The 21,306-nt window shown below is 46.2% G+C and overlaps 1 protein-coding gene across 9 annotated transcripts in view; it reads left to right on the top strand.

Annotated features, from left to right (window-relative positions):
* The window catches only part of SUPT20H (SPT20 homolog, SAGA complex component), a 270,381-nt gene that overhangs the window by 61,633 nt on the left and 187,442 nt on the right, over window positions 1-21,306 (top strand). For 7 of the 9 annotated variants that reach the window (XR_003856913.1, XM_029602739.1, XM_029602740.1 and 4 more), the window contains exon 2: window positions 772-864. Coding sequence is in view for 8 of the 9 variants with exons in the window: in XM_029602739.1 (XP_029458599.1) it covers window positions 859-864 (6 nt within the window). In the remaining variant the exon portion in view is untranslated. The remainder of the gene's footprint in view (window positions 1-771; window positions 865-21,306) is intronic. The other 2 variants (XM_029602737.1, XM_029602736.1) reach the window with 1 other exon arrangement.

Genomic DNA, 21,306 nt, shown 5'->3' with positions numbered 1-21,306 from the left:
ATATCTAAAGGAAAACAAGTGACCTAGTGGGTTGGAAGTTGGGAGACTTGTGATCAGGCCCTACCTTTAACTCTGCCACTCACTGTAAGCCTGGCCAATTCACTTTACTTCCCTTTGCCTCAGGTACTTGCTCAGACTGTGAACTCTTCTGGAAAGTGGTTTACTATAACCGTACATAATTTGTTTTATGATGCCCCGGTTTAGGACTCTACACAAATGCCATATAAAGAAACCTAAAATCAATGCGATTTGATTTGTAGTGGTGCTTATTAACTGCCCTTCTCTCAAGAAGTGCTTATTGATCTTCAAGGAGCAAGAAACTCAAATCCTTTAAATACAGACTTCTGAAAAAATAAAAGTAATTTTGAAACACATTCAGTTGTCATATCAACAGTCAGCTTTGGGTCTCTTCATATAAAGAAGACTCTTTTGCTCTTTCCCTTGAATCATATTTTAGATTTTTCTTCCTGGAAGCATAAGTGAAAAGACTTAAAGTGAAATGACTTAAAGTGAAATTATCATAATTTTGGTACTCTATTGGAGGAGGGATATAATTCATTGGTGAGTTAATGGCCCAATGGTAAGGCTTGACTGTCAAATGCATTGGATATCACCACAGGGAGTGATGCTAGAAAAAATAAATAAAATTGCAAGTTTGAATAATACATTTTCTGTCTTAGCTTCGTGATAGCTATTATTTAATAAATAAATAAAAGAGACCGCTAAGGTTAAATACTTTCTAATTGGCAAACTTTTATTTTAAACTTTCACAGCACTGTTAACTTCATTGTACAAGTATGAAGACTACTTGCCTGTTGCATCACAGCTACAACCATTTGTAAAGACCCGGACACCATCATGATGGTAAGCCATCAAATTAGATAACGATTCTGCATTCTTGGGCATCAATGAAATGTGCATGAATCTGTGCTGTAACTCTGGTTCTAGATTGCTAGTTTTAAACCTTATACCCAGTGCTCCCTAGGCTCCCGTGATTCTGCTGCTATGAGAGAAAGCACACAATTAGCATGACAACCCGCCACATAAACAACATTACTTAAATCAGTTATTTGGAAGAAGGATCCATCTGAAGAAAATAGGATAAAACATAAGCATTGTCAAGTTAAATGTAAAACATTGATAAGTAGGACGAAGAGAGAATTTGAAATGAAGTTGGCCATAGAGGCAAAAACTCATAATAAAAACTTTTTAAAATATATCCGAAGCAAGAAACCTGTGAGGGAGTCGGTTGGACCATTAGATGACCCAGGGGTTAAAGGGGCTCTTAGGGAAGATATAGCCATTGCAGAAAGACTACATGAATTTTTTGCTTCCGTGTTTACTAATGAGGATGTTGGGGAGATATCAGTTCCGGAGATTGTTTTCAAGAGTGATAAGTCAGACGAACTGAACCAAATCACTGTGAACCTGGAAGATGTAGTAGGCCAGATTGACAAATTAGAGTAGAAAATCACCTGGACTGGGATGGTATGTATCCTAGGGTACGGAAGGAACTAAAAAATGAAATTTATGATCTATTAGTTAAAATTTGTAACCTATCATTAAAATCATCCATTGTACCTGAAGACTGGAGGATGGCTAATATAACCCCAATATTTAAAAAGGGCTCCAGGGGCGATCCAGGTAACTAGAACAGTGAGCCTGACATCAGTGTCGGGAAAAAGAGTGGAAATGATTCTAAAGATCAAAACCGTAGGGCATATAGAAATACATGGTTTAATGGAACACAGTCAACATGGATTTACCCAAGGGAAGACTTGCCTAACAAATCTGCTTCATTTTTTTGAAGGGGTTAATAAACATGTGGATAAAGGTGAACCGGTAGATGTAGTGTATTTGGATTTTCAGAAGGAGTTTGACAAAGTCCCTCATGAGAGGCTTCTAAGAAAACTAAAAAGTCATGGGATAGGAGGCGATGTCTTTTCGTGGATTACAAACTGGTTAAAAGACAGAAAACAGAGAGTAGGATTAAATGGTCAAATTTCTCAGTGGGACAGTGCTATACCGGGGTACAAATTATATCGCAATGACAGAGAGGAGCACCCGGGAGGAGGTGTGACGCTTTATGTCTGGGATGGCATAGAGTCCAACAGGATAAACATCCTGCATGAGACTAAATACAAAATTGAATCTTTATGTGTAGAAATCCCTTGTGTGTTGGGGAAGACTATAGTGATAGGAGTATACTACCGTCCACCTGGTCAAGATGGTGAGACGGACAGTGAAATGCTAAGGGAAATTAGGGAAGCTAACCAAATTGGTAGTGCGGTAATAATGGGAGACTTCAATTACCCCAATATTGACTGGGTAAATGTATCATTGGGACACGCTAGAGAGATAACGTTCCTGGATGGAATAAATGATAGCTTTATGGAGCAATTGGTTCAGGAACCGACAAGAGAGGGAGCAATTTTAGATCTAATTCTCAGTGGAGCACAGGACTTGGTGAGAGAGGTAACAGTGGTGGGGCCGCTTGGCAATAGTGATCATAATATGATCAAATTTGATTTAATGACTGAAGAGGAAAAGTGTGCAAATCCACGGCTCTCGTGCTAAACTTTCAAAAGGGAAACTTTGATAAAATGAGAAAAATTGTTAGAAAAAAACTGAAAGGAGCAGCTACAAAAGTAAAAAAAAAAAATGTCCAAGAGGTGTGGTCATTGTTAAAAAAAAAAAAAAAAAAAATACCATTCTAGAAGCACAGTCCAGATGTATTCCACACATTAAGAAAGGTGGAAAGAAGGCAAAACGATTACTGGCATGGTTAAAATGGGAGGTGAAAGAAGCTATTTTAGCCAAAAGATCTTCATTCAAAAATTGGAAGAAAGATCCAACAGAAGAAAATAGGATAAAGCATAAACGTTGGCAAGTTAAATGTAAGACATTGATAAGACAGGCTAAGAGAGAATTTGAAAAGAATTTGACCGTAGAGGCAAAAACTCACAGTAAAAACTTTTTAAAATATATCCGAAGCAGAAAGCCTGTGAGGGAGTCAGTTGGACCGTTAGATGGTCGAGGGGTTAAAGGGGCACTTAGAGAAGATAAAGCCATCGCGGAAAGATTAAACAATTTCTTTGCTTCTGTGTTTACTGAAGAGGATGTTGGGGAGGTACCCGTACTGGAGAAGGCTTTCATGGGTAATGATTCAGATGGACTGAATCAAATCACGGTGAACCTAGAAGATGTGGTAGACCTGATTGACAAACTGAAGAGTAGTAAATCACCTGGACCGGATGGTATACACCCCAGAGTTCTGAAGGAACTAAAAAATGAAATTTCAGACCTATTAGTAAAAATTTGTAACCTTTCATTAAAATCATCCATTGTACCTGAAGACTGGAGGATAGCAAATGTAACCCCAATATTTTAAAAGGGCTCCAGGGGCGATCCGGGAAACTACAGACTGGTTAGCCTACCTTCAGTGCCAGGAAAAATAATGGAAAGTGTTCTAAACGTCAAAATCACAGAACATATAGAAAGATATGGTTTAATGGAACAAAGTCAGCATGGCTTTACCCAAGGCAAGTCTTGCCTCACAAATCTGCTTCACTTTTTTGAAGGAGTTAATAAACATGTGGATAAAGGTGAACCGGTAAATGTAGTATACTTGGATTTTCAGAAGGCATTTGACAAAGTTCCTCATGAGAAGCTTCAAGGAAAAGTAAAAAGTCATGGGATAGGTGGCGATATCCTTTCGTGGATTGCAAACTGGCTAAAAGACAGGAAACGGAGAGTAGGATTAAATGGACAATTTTCTCAGTGGAAGGGAGAGGTCAGTGGAGTGACTCGGGGATCTGTATTGGGACCCTTACTTTTTAATATATTTATAAATGATCTGGAAAGAAATACGACGAATGAGATAATCAAATTTGGAGATGACACAAAATTGTTCAGTGTAGTTAAATTACAAGCAGATTGTGATAAATTGCAGGAAGATCTTGTGAGACTGGAAAATTGGGCATCCAAATGGCAGATGAAATTTAATGTGGATAAGTGCAAGGTGATGCATATAGGGAAAAATAACCCATGCTATAATTACACAATGTTGGGTTCCATATTAGGTGCTACAACCCAAGAAAGAGATCTAGTCGTCACAGTGGATAACACATTGAAATCGTCGGTTCAGTGTGCTGTGGCAGTCAAAAAAGCAAACAGAATGTTGGGAATTATTAGAAAGGGAATGGTGAGCAAAACGGAAAATTTCATAATGCCTCTGTATCGCTCCATGGTGAGACCGCAACTTGAATACTGTGTACAATTCTGGTCGCCGCATCTCAAAAAATATATAATTGCGATGGAGAAGGTACAGAGAAAGGCTACCAAAATAAGGGGAATGGAACAGCTCCCCTATGAGGAAAGACTAAAGAGGTTAGGACTTTTCAGCTTGGAGAAGAGACAGCTGAGGGGGGATATGATAGAGGTGTTTAAAATCATGAGAGGTCTAGAACGGGTAGATGTGAATAGGTTATTTACTCTTTTGGATAATAGAAAGACTAGGGGGCACTCCATGAAGTTAGCATGTGGCACATTTAAAACTAATCGGAGAAAGTTATTTTTTACACAATTAAACTCTGGAATTTGTTGCCAGAGGATGTGGTTAGTGCAGTTAGTATAGCTGTGTTTAAAAAAGGATTGGATAAGTTCTTGGAGGAGAAGTCCGTTACCTGCTATTAAGTTCACCTAGAGAATAGCCACTGCCATTAGCAACGGTAACATGGAATAGACTAAGTTTTGGGGTACTTGCCAGGTTCTTATGGCCTGGATTGGCCACTGTTGGAAACAGGATGCTGGGCTTGATGGACCCTTGGTCTGACCCAGTATGGCATATTCTTATGTTCTAAAAGGGTAAACAGAGGAGTGTCTCAGGGATCTGTACATGGACTGGTGCTTTTCAATATATATATATATATATATATATATATATATATATATATATATATATATATATATATATATATATATATATGAGATCTGGAATGGAATACAACGAGTGAGGTTATCAAATTTGCAGATGATACAAAATTATTCAGAGTAATTAAATCACAAGCAGATTGTGATACATTTCAGGAGGACCTTGCAAAACTGGAAGATTGGGCATCTAAATGGCAGATGAAATTTAATGTGGTCAAGTGCAAGGTGTTGCATATAGGGAAAAATAACCCTTGCTGTAGTTACACAATGTTAGGTTCCATATTAGGAGCTACCACCCAGGAAAAAGATCTAGGCATCATAGTGGTTAATACTTTAAAATCGTCAGCTTAGTGTGCTGCAGCAGTCAAAAAAGCAAACAATGTTAGGAATTATTAGGAAGGGAATGGTTAATGAAATGGAAAATATCATAATGCCTCTATATTGCTCCATGGTGAGACCGCACCTTGAATACTGTGTAAATTCTGGTCGCCGCATCTCAAAAAAGATATAGTTGTGATGAAGGTACAGAGAATGGCAACCAAAATGATAAAGGGAATGGAACAGCTAGGGCTGTTCAGCTTGCAGAAGAGACGTTTGAGGGAGGGTATGATAGAGGTCTTTAAGATCATGAGAGGTCTTGAACAAGTAGATGTGAATCGGTTATTTACACTTTCGGATAATAAAAGGACTAGGGGGCATTCCATGAAGTTAGCAAGTAGCACATTTAAGACTAATCGGAGAAACTTTTTTTTCACTCAATGCACAATAAAGCTCTGGAATTTGTTGCCAGAGGACGTGGTTAGTGCAGTTAGTGTAGCTTCGTTCAAAAAAGGTTTGGATAAGTTCTTGGAAGAGAAGTCCATTAACTGCTATTAATCAAGCTTACTTGGGGAATAGCCACTGCTATTAATTACATCAGTAGCATGGGATTTTCTGGGTAATTGCCAGGTTCTTGGTCAGACCCAGCATGGCAATTTAAAAAAAAGAAAAGGAGGTACACATCGTTGATACATGGAAATATTCTTGGCAGCAGCAGCCAAGAAAGCAAATAAAATGCTAGGAATTATTAGGAAAGAAATGGAGAATTAAAACAGAGAATATCATAATGACACTGTATCTCTGTATGACCTAATCTTGAATATTGTACGCAGTTCTGGTCACCACATCTCAAAAAAAGATGTAGCAGAATTAGAAAACATACAGAGAAGGGCAACCACAATGATAAAGGGGATGGAATGAGTCCCCTATGAGGAATGGCTAAAGAGATTAGGACTTTTCAGCTTCGAGAAGAAACGGCTGAAGGGAGACAAAGCTTGGGGATGACTGCATGGAGTAGCAGTTGCTACCCTTAAAAGAAACATGGTTTTCCTAGCATGTAGACAGATGGACTCAGGACCAGTTGGTTTATGCTCCTCTGCCAGCAGATGGAGACAGAGCAAGCTGACCTCAGAGTAAGTAAGTAGGTAGGTAGGTAAATAAATAAAGTCTTGCACTGACCCCAGCCTGCCAGTATTTTCCATCTCCAGCAGATGATAGGTGTGCATCTCTCTATGGGGATTGCTTTGAGCTTTTTGGAAGGAAAAATTTGAAATTCTGAATTCAGGAAAAGAGAGCCCCACTCTCCTGTGGTGATGCTTAAAGTTCCCTCCCCCATTTGAGAATTCCTGAGGTGATTTCCGTGGTCCCTCAGAGGTGTGCCTTGGTTCAGTAGCTGGGTTTGCCTGCATGGTCTTATCTGCTAATTTAGCTGAAAGGCAGCGGCTGCAGGAGGGCGGGGATGGCAGAAGCCCTCCCCATTGCAGCCGGAGACCATCTCTGTACTCAGCCGGTAAGTGCTGAGCTTAAGTAAGGTATTAAAAAAAAAAAAAAAAGTTTTAACCTTAGAGACAGTTATAGGGGGTTTCAGGACTTCCTCCGTTCTCTGTTCTTGGCATGCTGTACTGACATTTGTTCCCGCTTCCGTTGGGGTTGGGGAACTGGGCAGCCGGGCAGATTGAGTGGCCCCCGGTGGGCTAGGCCCCATACTTAGACTTTTGTTCTTGCACGCTGCGTGGTAGGTTGCAGCGGCCGTTTTCACGCTGTCTTGTGCGTGTGCTGCTGCTCTCTATAGATTGTTGGTATGCTCAGTGCGTTGACTCTTTGCACGCATTGTGAGCTCTGTTTTTGGGCGCGCTTTCTACACGCACAAACTCTTTTACGCGCTTAAGTTGGTACACAGGTTGTGCATGCGCCTAGCTTTGCTTTCTTCTAGGTGCTTCGTTTTTGGGCGCGTTTTTGAGTGCGAGCTGTTCCAAAGCATGTTTACTGCTGCAATGGTGCCAGTAAGCAAAAAGCCTAAGTCTCTTCCTATATCTGTAGCCTGTCATAATAGGGCTTCTCAGCCTGACCTGGCTTCTAACCTGTGTCAGCGCTGCTCAGATGCTCAGGGAGAGTTGTCTTTCTCGGATTTTGCTAAGCAGGGCACTTCCCATTCTGCTGATGGGATGGTCACATCTTTGACTGAGGGGGATGCCAGATCTTGGTTCTCACTTGACTGGCTCCTTCATTGGCGAGGGCAGTTCTGTGGAACCAGCTCAACTTCCTTCTGGGCTTGGTCTGGACCTGGCTGCTTTTTCTTGGGTGGAATGTTTTCAAGGATTACAAGCCTTTCTTCAAGCGCAGTCCTCAGCCAGTGGCTCCTCCCTCTTCCAGTCCTATGCTTAAGCGCAGGGGCTTGCCTCTGCTCTCTGCAGGTGTTCCCGACAGGAATCCGCATGGCACCAATGATGAGGTTGATCCTGATTCTCTAGCTGACGTAGCCTCCAAAGCCAATCTTACCAAGATGCCCTTTAAAGGCTTGCTCTTGTTTGGGAGTGAATTGGAGAAACTGGCCAGTAAGTGGGGTGAGTCTTCAGTTCCTCGGTTGCCAGAAGATAAGAAGCAGTTACAGTGCCTCTTTGGTATGAAAGGTCATCTCTGGGGTTCCAGGCGTTTTCGTCCCTACAGAGGGACAATCTTTCAGTGAACTTGGCCTTTTGGTAGGTCTCAGTCCGTTCGTCCCTGACAGCCCATGAGAAGAGTGGGCTCAGGTGGCAGACCTTCCCGAGCTTCCTAATGAAGATTTGCCGACCCACCTTCCGGAACAGGAAATAGGAGAACATCTTGCTCTCTATTTTATAGGAGGTGGGTCCTGGAGGAGATATGAGAAGAGTATGCACTGGAATTCCTCAGGACGTGTTCATGGTGTCCCCTTGCCACTCCCTGCAGAAGAAGCAGGCAGTGGAGTTTACGCTTCAAAGGCTCCTCAGACTGAGGACTGTGGTTTCGTTGTCCACGTCCCAAGAAAGTATGGGGCAATAATCCATTAATTTTGTTATGCCCAAGAAGGAGGGCTCCTTTTGTTCCATCCTATAATCTCAAGAGGGATAACCGTCATTTGAAGGTGACTCATTTTTGCATGGAAACCTTATGCTCTGTGATAATGGCAGTGAAGTCAGGAGAGTTTTTGACCTCCTTGGATCTGTTAGAGGCTTCCTTTATATTCCTGTCTGATTGGAACATCCATACTTTCTATGCTTTGCGGTGTTGGGGCGCCATTATCAGTTTCGGGTGCTGCCTTTTGGTTTAGCTACCGCTTCCAGAACATTTTCCAAGGTTATGTTGGTAGTAATGGCAGGCTTGAGAAAAGAAGGAATCCTGGTGCACCCATATTTGGACGACTGGCTGATTTGAGCCAAGTCTCAGAAGAGAGTCACCTGGTGACACACAGGTGATCTCCTTGTTGCAGGAACTTGGTTGGGTGGTGAACCTGACCGAGAGCTGCCATCCCAGTTGTTGGAATATCTGGGGGTCTGGTTTGACACAGGATGGATCCAGAAATTGATGTCTCAAGTGCATCAGTTGATGAACACCATACACTTGACAGTGTGGTCCTACCTACAGTTGCTTGGCTTGATGGTGGCTACCCTGGAAGTGGTTCCGTGGGCAAGGGCGCATATGTGTCCTCTTCAGCACTCTCTATCTCGTTGGAACCCGCAGTCTCAGGACTATGCGGTTCGGTTCCACTTGCCGATGGAAATCTGCTCCCACCTTCAGTGGTGGTTGCAGGAGGGTCTTCTGAGAAAGGGAGATCTCTTGTCTTCTCCAAACTGGTTGGTACTCATGACAGATGCGATTCTCCACGGTTGGGGATCTCGCTGTCTGGAGTTAATGTCCCAAGGGCGTTGGAATGCCGAAGAGTCCCGGTGGAACATCAAACACCTGGAGACCAGGGTGGTATGGCTGGCATGCTTGCAGTTCAGCCACAGGCTGCAGGATCAAGCAGTTCGCGTGATGTCGGACAATGCGACGATGGTGGCCTCTATCAGTCGCCAGGGAGAAACCAAGAGCCAGCAAGTGTCACAGGAAATAGACCAGCTTATGGAGTGGGCGGAAGATCATCTGCAGATGATCTCGGCCTCTCACATTGCAGGAAAAGACAATGTAAGAGCGAACTTTCTCAGTAGGCAGAGTCTGTACCCAGGAGAGTGGGATATTGTCAGCTGTGGCATTTCAGGTAATTGTGGATCACTGGGGCCTGCCATTCCTAGATGTTCTGGTGACTTTTTGCAATGCGAAGGTTCCTCAATTCTACAGTCGCAAGAGAGGTTCATGGTCCCTGGGAATAGATGCTTTCATATAGGTCTGGCCGGAAGACAGATTCCTTTATGCTATGGCCCTTGCTGGGCAGGATAATTTGCAATATCAAAGGCTACAGGGGGCTAATACTCCTGGTGGTGCTGAACTGGCACAGGCATCTATGGTATGCAGATTTGCGACGACTCTTGGTGGAGGCCCCCCTTCGACTTCTGCCACACATGGACCTGTAACAGCAGGGACCAGTTCTTCATGAAGATCATCTCAATCTTGTCTTACGGTTTGGCCCTTGAGAGGGCTCGCCTGTTAAAGCGTGGCTATTCTTCTGCAGTTATTGCCACTTCCTTGGCTTATGTGCAGGTTTGGAGAATTTTTGAGGCCTGTGAGGAGCAGCATGTTCTTCCTTGTTCAGTTAAGATCCCTCTCATTCTGGATTTTTTGCAGGATTGGTTGAATAAAGGTTTGGCTCTTAATTCTTTGAAGGTGCAGGTTGCAGCTCTTGCCTGTTTCAGAGGCTTGGTTAATGGTGTTTCATTGTTGTCTCATCCTGTTGTGGCATGTTTTTTGAAGGGCGTGAAGCATCTTAGGCCTCCCTTGAGGTTATCAGTTCCATTGTGGAGTCTTAATTTGGTGCTGGATTTTTTGGCGGGCCCTACGTTCTGACCACTGCTTAGCCTTTCCATATGGTTGTTGACCTTGAAGACTGTGTTCCTGGTGGTGATATGTTCTGCGTGTCGAATTTCTGAGCTGCAGGCCTGGTCTTGCTGGGAGCCGTTCCTTCGGGTAACTCCAGGGGTGTTACAGCTACATACTTTTCCATCCTTCTTGCCCAAGATAGTCTCGGAGTGCCTCAGGGATCTGTACTTGGACCGGTGCTTTTCAATATATATATATATATATATGATCTGGAAAGGAATACGACGAGTGAGGATGATACAAAATTATTCAGAGTAGTTAAATCACAAGCAGACTGTGATACATTACAGGAGGACCTTGCAAGACTGGAAGATTGGGCATCCAAATGACAGATGAAATTTAATGTGGACAAGTGCAAGGTGTTGCATATAGGGAAAAATAACCCTTGCTGTAGTTACATGATGTTAGGTTCCATATTAGGAGCTACCACCCAGGAAAAAGATCTAGGCATAATAGTGGATAATACTTTAAAATTGTCAGCTCCGTGTACTGCAGCAGTCAAAAAAGCAAACAATGTTAGGAATTATTAGGAAGGGAATGGTTAATAAAATGGAAAATGTCATAATGCCTCTATATCGCTCCATGGTGAGACCACACCTTGAATACTGTGTACAATTCTGGTTGCCACATCTCAAAAAAGATATAGTTGCGATGGAGAAGGTACAGAGAAGGGCAACCAAAATGATAAAGGGGATAGAACAGCTCCCCTATGAGGAAAGGCTGAAGAGGTTAGGGCTGTTCAGCTTGCAGAAGAGACAGCTGAAGGGGGATATGATAGAGGTCTTTAAGATCATGAGAGGTCTTGAACGAGTAGATGTGACTCGGTTATTTACACTTTCGAATAATAGAAGGACTAGGGGGCGTTCCATGAAGTTAGCAAGTAGCACATTTAAGACTAATCGGAGAAAATTCTTTTTCACTCAATGCACAATAAAGCTCTGGAATTTGTTGCCAGAGAATGTGGTTAGTGCAGTTAGTGTAGCTGGGTTCAAAAAAGGTTTGGATAAGTTCTTGGAAGAGAAGTCCATTAACGGCTATTAATCAAGTTTACTTAGGGAATAGCCACTGCTATTAATTGCATCAGTAGCATGGGATCTTCTTACTGTTTGGATAATTGCCTGGTTTGGCCTCTGTTGGAAACAGGATGCTGGGCTTGATGGACCTTGGTCTGACCAAGCATGGCAATTTCTTATGTTCTTGAATAAAGTCCATCTCCTTGCCATCCCTGGATAAGGTCAGGGGTGCGGAGGAGTATCGCTTCTTGCGCTCCTTGGATATCAAGCGACTTGTTGTGCGGTATCTGGAGGTCTCTGAATCTTTTCGAAAGTCAAATCACCTGGGTTTTTTTTTCCCATGGCGGGAGTATGGATGCTCCGGCTTCGCAGGCTCCCGTAGCTCGTTGGATTAAGGAAAGTAGTCACAGTCGTGTATGTGGTTGCTGGAAAGCCATTGCCTGCTCAGTTTAGGGCTCATTCCACTAGGGCTCAGGCAGTGTCATGGGCGGAGGTTAATCTGTTGTCTTCCGTCGATATCTGCCGAGCTGCAATGTGGTCCTCCTTACACACTTTTTCCAGGTTTTATTGTCTGGATGTGCAGGCCCGGGAGGGTGCAGCCTTTGCATATGCAGTATTGAGTAGACCATGGGCAGCCTCCCACCCAGCTTTGGTACATCCCACTGGTCCTGATTCCATCAGTCTACACAATAGGAAATGGAGAAACTACTTACCTGATAATTTTGTTTTCCTTAGTGTAGACAGATGGACTCAGCTTCCCATCCTCGGCTGCCGCATGGGTGTGTGAATAGTCCTGTGGGGCTCTGGGTCCCACGGGATTACTAGTAAGTGTTCATCCAGTCCCTAGCTTGGGGTACCTAGAATCTTATGTGAGTTCAGTATTTATGGTTTGGTCGATTACAATTCTGGTTACCTGTTTTTAATCATGTTTTTTATTCAAGTTTTTTGCTAGTCTGTCCACAGTTGCTTTTGAAGAGAATACTGGCAGGCTGAGGTCACTGCAGGGCTATATAGAAACATAGAAACATAGAAACATAGAAATGACGGCAGAAGAAGACCAAACGGCCCATCCAGTCTGCCCAGCAAGCTTCACATTTTTTTCTCATACTTATCTGTTTCTCTTAGCTCTTTGGTTCTATTTCCCTTCCACCCCCACCATTAATGTAGAGAGCAGTGATGGAGCTGCAACCAAGTGAAATATCAAGCTTGATTAGTTATGGGTAGTAGGGGAAGTAGGGGAAGTAACCGCCGCAATAAGCAAGCTACACCCATGCTTATTTGTTTTACCCAGACTGTGTTATTCAGCCCTTATTGGTTGTTTTTCTTCTCCCCTGCCGTTGAAGCAGGGAGCTATGCTGGATATGCGTGTAGTATCAGTTTTTCTTCTCCCCTGCCGTTGAAGCAGAGAGCTATGCTGGATATGCGTGAAGTATCAGTTTTTCAATATCAAGTTTTTCAGTATCAAGTTTTTTTCAATCCTGCGGTTGAAGCAGGATATGCATTGAAAGTGAAATATCAAGTTTTTCAGTATCAAGTTTTTTCAAGTGAAATATCAAGTTTTTTCAAGTGAAATATCAAGTTTTTCAATATCAAGTTTTTCAGTATCAAGTTTTTTTCAATCCTGCGGTTGAAGCAGGATATGCATTGAAAGTGAAGTATCAGGCTTATTTGGTTTGGGGTAGTAACCGCCGTAACAAGCCAGCTACTCCCTGCTTTGTGAGTGCGAATCCTTTTTTCTTCTCCCCTGCTGTTGAAGCAGAGAGCTATACTGTGATGTCAGCTTGCGCTCTCTCCATTTGCTGATAGGGGAGCATAAACCCATTGGTCCTGAGTCCATCTGTCTATGCTAAGGAAAACAAAATTATTGGGTAAATAATTTCTGCAATAACCTGCTGGGCAGACTGGATTGACCATTTGGTCCTTTTCTGCCATCATTTCCTTGTTTCTATATATATGATAGAGGTCTGTAAAATGAGTGGAGTGGAACGAGTAAATGTTAATTTGTTGCTTACTCTTTCAAAAAGTACAAAGACTAGGGGACACACAATGAAGTTACCAGGAGATACACTTAAAAAAACTAATAAGAGAAAATGTTTTCACTCAACACATACATAATTAAGCTCTGGAGTTCATTGCCAGAGAATGTGGTGAAAGCTATTAGTGTAGCGCTTCCATCCACTCGATGCATCCGAGCGCTTTTCCACGAACCTGACACATCGGTACGCTTCATTGAAGCTGTGGCTTCCACGTGCTTCATCAATGCGATGCATCTGATGTATCGAGGCATTTGAGTCGAAGCGTTGGAGTGACTGGTTGAAGCCAGGGCATCGGCTCATTCAGCAGCGGATACCTTCCCTTTTGGGGATCCCAAGCTGTGTACCTCCCTTCACCGGCATTGAGGTGTCGCAATCTGATTGAGCTGCAGGGAAGAGAGTTGGCCAATGTATCGATGTGCAGTGTTGATGCAGGAAGTACGCTGACCTGTGGAGGCGTTGCTCCAACATAAATATAGGCAAGGCTTAGGAGGCCAGCCAGCAGGTGTACGTGGACTTACCTTATTAGGCTTCATCATAGGAGAGCATCGCCAGTCGGTGAGATGATTCTAGCACTTCCGAGATAGGCCCCTTCAAGAAACTCTTCCTGTGCGAGCCTATGCTCAAAACTCTCCGACAGAACAACTCTCTGATCAAGATGACAGAGTGGTGTGGCTGTCAGTCTCTCTTGCTTACACGCATGGGGTTGAACCATCCTCTTGCCTAAGAAGGAAGAAGATGTTTCTCCTGCCCAGCCCATTGGTCATGTCGATTGAGGTAGCCTGACCCCAGGGTGGAGGTTCATGGCATACTACGACTGCTTCGGATATTGATGAAGCAGTGTTAGTTGCGACCGGGGCACCAGTGATCCTGCCACAGAGCTGAGGAAGCTGGCCTCGCTATCAGTCACATGGGACCATGGTCTGCAGCTGGATTAGTGGCAGGGCGCAGTGCCCAGCCAGCAAGTGTCAACCAGTCGGTAAATAATAGCGGCGTCAGCCATACGATTATACGTAACCCGCTAATAATCGAGGCGGGCAACACAGGGATGCAGTGCCTGCCCCTCCTCACCGGGCAGATCAACATATGAGTGTAAGAGGTGGCAACTCTGGTGCTAGTCACCCTTCATGGAGGCCCAAAGGAGGGCCATCTGACAATGGGTGTACCACACCTCCAACGAAGACAGGGGCACCCATACACACATTCAACCCAAGCGATTCCAGTGAAGGCGGTAATCATGGCTGCACGGGTGGCAGAAGACGATCCCCTATACAGTCGAAGGAGGAGGATAGACTTCGCAGACGGCCGCCGAGAAGCGGGACTCATCTGGCAGTAGACAGGAGCCCAGGCCTCACACTCTGAATAGCCACATCCTTTGCAGGGATTCCATCATAGACGGATGCGGTGACACCTTACTCCTGAGAATGGGAATCTAGCCACACAGTGGCAGGTTACCTCGTCAGGCGGGGACCGCCCTAGTACACCTTGGTCACCAAAAGCAATAGGGAATCCAGGCTCCTCCGTCTGCCCACATGGGCTTCACCTAGTACAAGATGCTTCCCTCTTCCCAGAGACAAAGAGATTACCATATAATTTTTCGTATCCTGCATATGAGGACCACTCAGAGACGAAGCTTGAATGGGATCGGTATCACATTCAGGACCTCTATGGTCCACGGAGACCGTGGGACACTTGCCTGGTTCGTTCACCCGTTGGGAAGCTAACACCCATGGACATATATGAGACCTGCTGTCAGGAAGGGTGATCCTTCTTCCACCCGATGTGCTCCTGCTAGCATCCAATATTAGGGAGGTTGAAGGACACATCAACATACCTGAACCTATTGATCCAGAAGCATGGCATGGGGGGAGGGGGTGGTGTCTTCCAGTAAGTACCCTGCCTGGAAGGGCTATCGTGGTAATTGTGCCAAGCACGCAAGGTGGAGTGGATAACACATATTGAACCTTCTCTGCTACCCAGGAAGTGTGTAGAAGATACCAAGCAAGAAGGGCAATGGCATCGGGGACAGAGCACATCAGTGCCATCACAGCCGATCATCTACTCAGGATGACTCTCTGGTGTCATACTTAGTGCGGAACTCCAGATTACCGAAGGATCCTCTGACTATACCAGCAGTCAAGGAGAGTGGTCCCGTGCAACTCTAGCCTGGGCCTGATTCAACCCAGGTTTCTGCTATATGCATTGTCAGACAGTTGTCATCAGGGACATCGTGCTGGGGGGAAGTCCACCCAGGTCACCCTCAGTTCAGGAAAGAGGGTCAGTGAACGACGGGCGCTTATCCACTGCTTCATCGTACCTCGAATCTCTCTGTGACAGAGCAGCGCTATGAACGAGTCCTCGCCCTTCCTTGGTTTATCTCGGCTCTCTGTCTTATTCAGGTGATAACTGTGCCAACAGTCTCCCAGAGCTGCTTAAGGCAGACGCAGAAGGCGACTTCACACGTTGGATCCCAGATCTGCCCAACCTACTGTGACCGCTGCGTACACTCGGAGTCTAGCACTCCCAACTGGGGTGTCCTTCAAGATGAAATGCCCGGGCTCCAGGTCCTACGGCATCCTGTCTTGCTCCAGCAAACATAAAGCATTCTGATGCTACACAGAGGCTACCATGACAGAGCAATTGTGGCATCCAATGCACTACAATGGATGCGATCCTTATGGACATTCACGAGCCGCCATGCAACCGTTGTTGCATGCCTTACAAATTCCATCATTGCTGATCAGCAGGTGGCCACAGAGGGTAGAGAGGATCGACCCATCCTCTGTCAAGGACAAGTGAGAGACTGTCCATGACCACGGGTCAGGTTGATTACGTCATTGGAAACTGGAAGAGGCGGTACACTGCCCCCAAGGGATGCCGACGTTCCAACCTTCCAGTTTGGGGCTCCCCAAAGTCATGGCTAATTCAGGCTGCTTATCTGCGGAAAAGAGCAAGTTTGCTTACCGTAAAAGGTGTTTTACGTGGATATCAGGATGAATTAGCCCATGTAATTCCTGCCCACCTTCCCGGACAGTCTCCTATCGGACTCCATCCAGAGCTTGGAAAACAGACTGAGGCAGGATGGGAGTCACATGGGAAATACTCCCACACGGGCACATAGAGCACAGCTCTGTGTGCTTTGAGAAAGCTTCGCCAACAAGAGGACCGGAGCACGTTCCCAAAGTCATGGCTAATTTATCCTGCTATCCACGGAAAACACCATTTACGGTAAGCAAACTCGCTGTTCATTCTTTTTCCCATAGATAAGCAGGCTGAATTAGCCATGCTTTCTGGGGATGTCGTCCTGGGGCGGCTAGGTGGAACTTGTAAAAGAAGACAGAGCTTTGCTCTGTGTGCAGCTGCATGTCCTTTACCCGCGGCTCCATTTTCTCTTCAGTCTGTTCTTTCCGCACTACAGGCTGCACGCAGAGCTTTTCCTCTCTCCTCAGAGAGCACAAAAAAAAAAAGAAAAACCGAGCAACAAAATCAAGAAATATGCCGCCGCAACCCCCTGGCTTTAAATTCTGCCAGTGCGGCAAGATAATGTCCGTCACCAGTGGGCATAATTACTGCTATTTATGCCTTGGTCCGGATCATGACCAGGTGACATGCTGGGACTGCGGCCCCGGGCCGCAGTCCCAGCATGTCGAGCAATTTTGGCGGCGCTCTGATGCTGGGCCCCGGGCCCAGCATCAGAGCGCCGCCAAAATTGCTCGACTTGCTCAGAGTGCCTGTCTAACCACTCCTCTCTGGGACCCCGTCTGGATCTCCCTAAAAAAATCCAAGAGGGCGTCCTCCCTGGAGCCGCCGGACAAACAACTGGGCCAGGTGTGCCAGCCCCCTTCCGTCCCTCAGTGCCCCCAGTCCATCCAAGAGCGGGCAGCATCGGGGGACATGCTGACCCTTCCGCCGACTCGTTCGGCGGCGTCTGGAGTCGAAGCCCCGAAGCAGCCATCTGACGCCCCACACCGTGCCAACGCGCCGCTTACCATGAAGCACGACGCACGTGAAGCGCCATCGACGCATGTGTCGAAGTTGAAGCACAAGAGAGAGTCGCCACTCGACGCACTATCACCGAAAGCCATTGGGATGGATGCGGGACGGCCCGACACAGGCTCTGTCACAGGCTCGCGCAGCTTCGCACAGCTAGATGCAAAAAGCACCTACAGGTGACTGGAATCTACCTGCCTTCAGCCCTTTGACAGGGAAATCCACCCAGAAGCCACCCCTGGCTGGGGAACCGCAAGAGGCCTTCATCCTTGACTTAGTGGACCTCGTTTTCTCGGATAATGAGCCGGCGTCTGATTATGTCCATGGGCTCCTCTCGCTCCTTGGAGCAAGTTTACTCTGATTTGTCATCAGTCTCCAGACAGAAGAGGTTGGCAGGACATTTGCAGGAGCTCCTCCGACATAAGAGGTCTTCCTCAACGGAATGGATGAAAGTCCGGCCCACAGGTCCTGACTCGGACATCCTACTGACACCAAGGAATCCCCCAGCAGAGGACTCATCACTTCGTCCTGGTCGTAGGACCTTGGCTTCACAGGCCATGTCACAAATCTCCAAGTTCTTGACCCAATTCCTCTCCTAAAGGAGGATTGGGGGAGCAGCGAGTCCCACCCTATCCCATATGAAGACTTCCTCCATGGCAGACCACCTTCACCTCTACAAGAGGGCATCAGTCCCGAGCCTCGATCCAGCATCCCGGCTCCTGGGCATTCTCTCTCACCTCCCACATTGCAGGTTCCTCGATGGGGTATCCATCTGACCCGCTAGAGGAGCAACCTGAGCAGGCCTCCCCTCCGGAGACTCGGCATTGAAACGCGAAAGATACCAGATCCTCATGCTGAAGTTTTAGGGATTCTAAAGATCTTCGAAGCGCTGGCTGAGCCCAACCGCCTTGCCTTCCACGTGGTGCTAGATGCCGTCATGACAAAGGCTTGGGAGTCCCCTTTCTCGGGGCAGGCAACCTCTCAGAAGACAGACCTCAAGTTTCAGATGTGTCAGTCTCTGATCTACAGCATGGTCCAGCTCCCACACGCCTCTGTAGTGGTCTAGTTGGCCATGAAGAGGGCTAAAAAATCCCACCTTCATTCAAACACCTCTCCAAGGCGCGACTGTAAATATCTGTACGACTTTGGCAGAAGATCATATACGCGAAAATCCAGCAGCACACTCAATATCACTCAATATCTTTACAAGCGCCTTCAATTGCTCAAGCCTCACTTCACTACTGCTTTGCCGGATGAAGCCCTGCCTCAGCAATTCCACGACTTAGAGGAAGGGACTAAGGCATTTACTGCATACAATATACAAGGCCTTCAAAGCCTCCACTTGTACCACAGTAGGAGCCATAGCCGCTCAACAGCATTTGAGAGGACGTCCACGAGAAATTGGCTGACTTCCCTGTCTCCTAGACAACCTCTTTGTAGTCAAGCTGTGTGAAACTCTGGCCCATATTCATCATACTGTCCGCCGCCTTACCCGCAAATCCGGCCTCAGCCATCTCAACTGCAACAGACTCACAGCAGATAAAGGAACCAGAGAAAACAGCGCCTATCCCCAATTAACAACAGCACAAAAACCCAGCAGGGTTTTTAGAGGTACCTAGGCCTTTGTGTACTCAGTATTGTCAGAGAGGGCTATTCCCTGAACTTCAAGAATACACCACATCTCCCCCATTGAGTGAGGTCACATCAGTCCACTTCAGAAAACCATCGCTGGCTACAAGAGGAAGTCACAAAACTACTCCAGCAACTTTCTATCAGTGGGTTCCCAGCTCTCAATTGAACCAGGGATTGTATTCCCAATACTTCCTAATTCCCAAGAAATCAGGAGGACTCCACCCAGTCCTGGACTTAAGAGCTCTCAACAAATTCTTAAAAAAGAAGTTCAAGATGACCTCTCTCAAGTCCATCCTTCCCTTTCCTCAAACCAACAATTGGATGTATTCGCCGGACCTCAAGGATGTGTTCTCTGACATACCTATGCACCATTCCTCCTGGCAATGCCTGTGCTTTCAAGTCAACAAGCGCCACCTCCAGTACAAGATGCTCCTTTTTGGTCTCTTGTCTGCCCAGAGAGTCTTCACCAAATGCTTAGTGGTAGCAATGGCCCACTTCAGGAAGCAAGGCATTCAGATGTTCCCTTACCTAGACAACTGTTGATAGTGGCATCACAACCTGCAATCCTTCAGAGCAGCCTCCAGGCCATAATCCAGTGCCTGGAGGGGCTGGGCTTGGATATCATTTACGAGAAGTCCAGTCTTCAGCCAACGTGGAACCTGCAGTTTATTGGGGCCCATATTAGTACAGCTCAGGGCAGAGCATTCCTTCTGGTAGACAAATCCCACATGCTGCACACCCTGGCCATTCAGCTGAGAGCCTCTACTGACAACTCTGCCAGCCAGCTCTTGACCCTTCTGGGCCACATGGCAGCAGCCATCTCTGTAGTGCCACGTACCCGTTTGCGCATTCAGCACTTGCTCAAGGCGCAACGGACACACTCGCTGTCCCGGCGAGTAAATCTAACTCGAAGCATGAGAGCGGACTTGAACTGCTGGTTAAGCCCCACAGCTCTCTCCGTCAGGGCTCCGCTTTGCCCCCCGACTCATCAGTTGATCCTCACCACAGAGGGGTGGGGAGCCCATTTGGACCAAGTACGAACACAAGGACTCTGGTCCCACTGGGGAAGACTCCAACAAATAAACCTGCTAGAGCAAGTGATCAGAAATGCCATACGCACGTTTGAGAGGTGCCTGCGAGGGAGAACCGTCATGGTCCACACATACAATCAGGTTGCGATGTTCTACATAAACAAAGAAGGAAGGTCTAGTTCCTGGATGTTGTGCAGGGAAGCAGTGCACATCCTAGAATGGGTAGAGGAGCGCTCCATTGTCCTTCAGGCGACCTACCTGACCGGGGTGGAGAACTCCAGAGTGGACAAACTAAGCAGGATCTTCCATCTGCACGAGTGGGAGCTTCGCCAGGATGTGGCGGAGGACCTCTTCCAAACTTGGGGCCTCCCACGCATGGATCTTTTCACTATGGAGCACAACAGGAAGGTGTGGATGTTCTGCTCTGTCTACCCCAGCCAGAAGCGACTCGCGCAAGACGCGTTTCTCATATCATGGACTGGAGGGCTTCTCTATGCTTATCCCCCGATCCTGCTGCCAACCTCATCCTGATAGCTTCATTTTGGCCCAGACAATCGTGGTATGCCTATCTTATACATCTCTCCATCGAACCACCTATTCCCCTCGGCTATAGTGCAGATCTACTGTCGCAGGACAGAGGCATCCTGCTTCACCCCATGCACTCCTCACTGCATCTCACAGCGTGTAGGCATAAAGGATGATATTAAGTCACCTGCACTTGCCTTCAGAGATCCAAGAGGTTCTGGTGTCATCCAGGAAATCTTCTACCAGACGGAACTATCAGGGCAAGTGGCTTAGATACTTGGCTTGGTGCGACGACAAGGGTGTGGACCCCTTCTCCTGCCCGCCGGAAATCCTTTTACAATATCTCCATTCCCTTTATCAGGGAATGGAGATATTGTAAAAGGATTCAGCTTCAATGAGGGTCCATGTCAGTGCCATTGCAGCCTACCATCATCTCTGCAATAGCCTATTGGTGTCCAACCACCCACTAGTCTCCTGGTTCATGAAAGGCATTCTATGACTGTGACCACCGGTTCACAGACCACCTGTTCCATGGGTTTTCAACCTAGTCCTGGAACAGTTGATGCTTCCACCCTTTGAACCTCTGGAAACCTCATATGTCTGGAAACTAGACATATGAGATATCTATTGTGGAAAGTTCTGTTTTTGGTCGCTCTGACCTCCGCAAGAAGAGTCAGCGAGTTGCAGACTCTGGTTCATTACTCACCATAACTTGAATTTCATCACGACAAGGTAACTTTACGGACACACCCCTCATTCCTACCCAAGGTAGTTTCGGTCTTCCGCATTAATCAAACCATCACTCTGCCGACCTTCTTTCCGAATCCGCACAAAAACTGA

This window comes from Rhinatrema bivittatum, chromosome 5 (assembly GCF_901001135.1).
Source record: "Rhinatrema bivittatum chromosome 5, aRhiBiv1.1, whole genome shotgun sequence".
Classification (NCBI taxonomy): domain Eukaryota; kingdom Metazoa; phylum Chordata; class Amphibia; order Gymnophiona; family Rhinatrematidae; genus Rhinatrema; species Rhinatrema bivittatum.
This window is presented reverse-complemented; position numbering and strand designations above follow the sequence as displayed.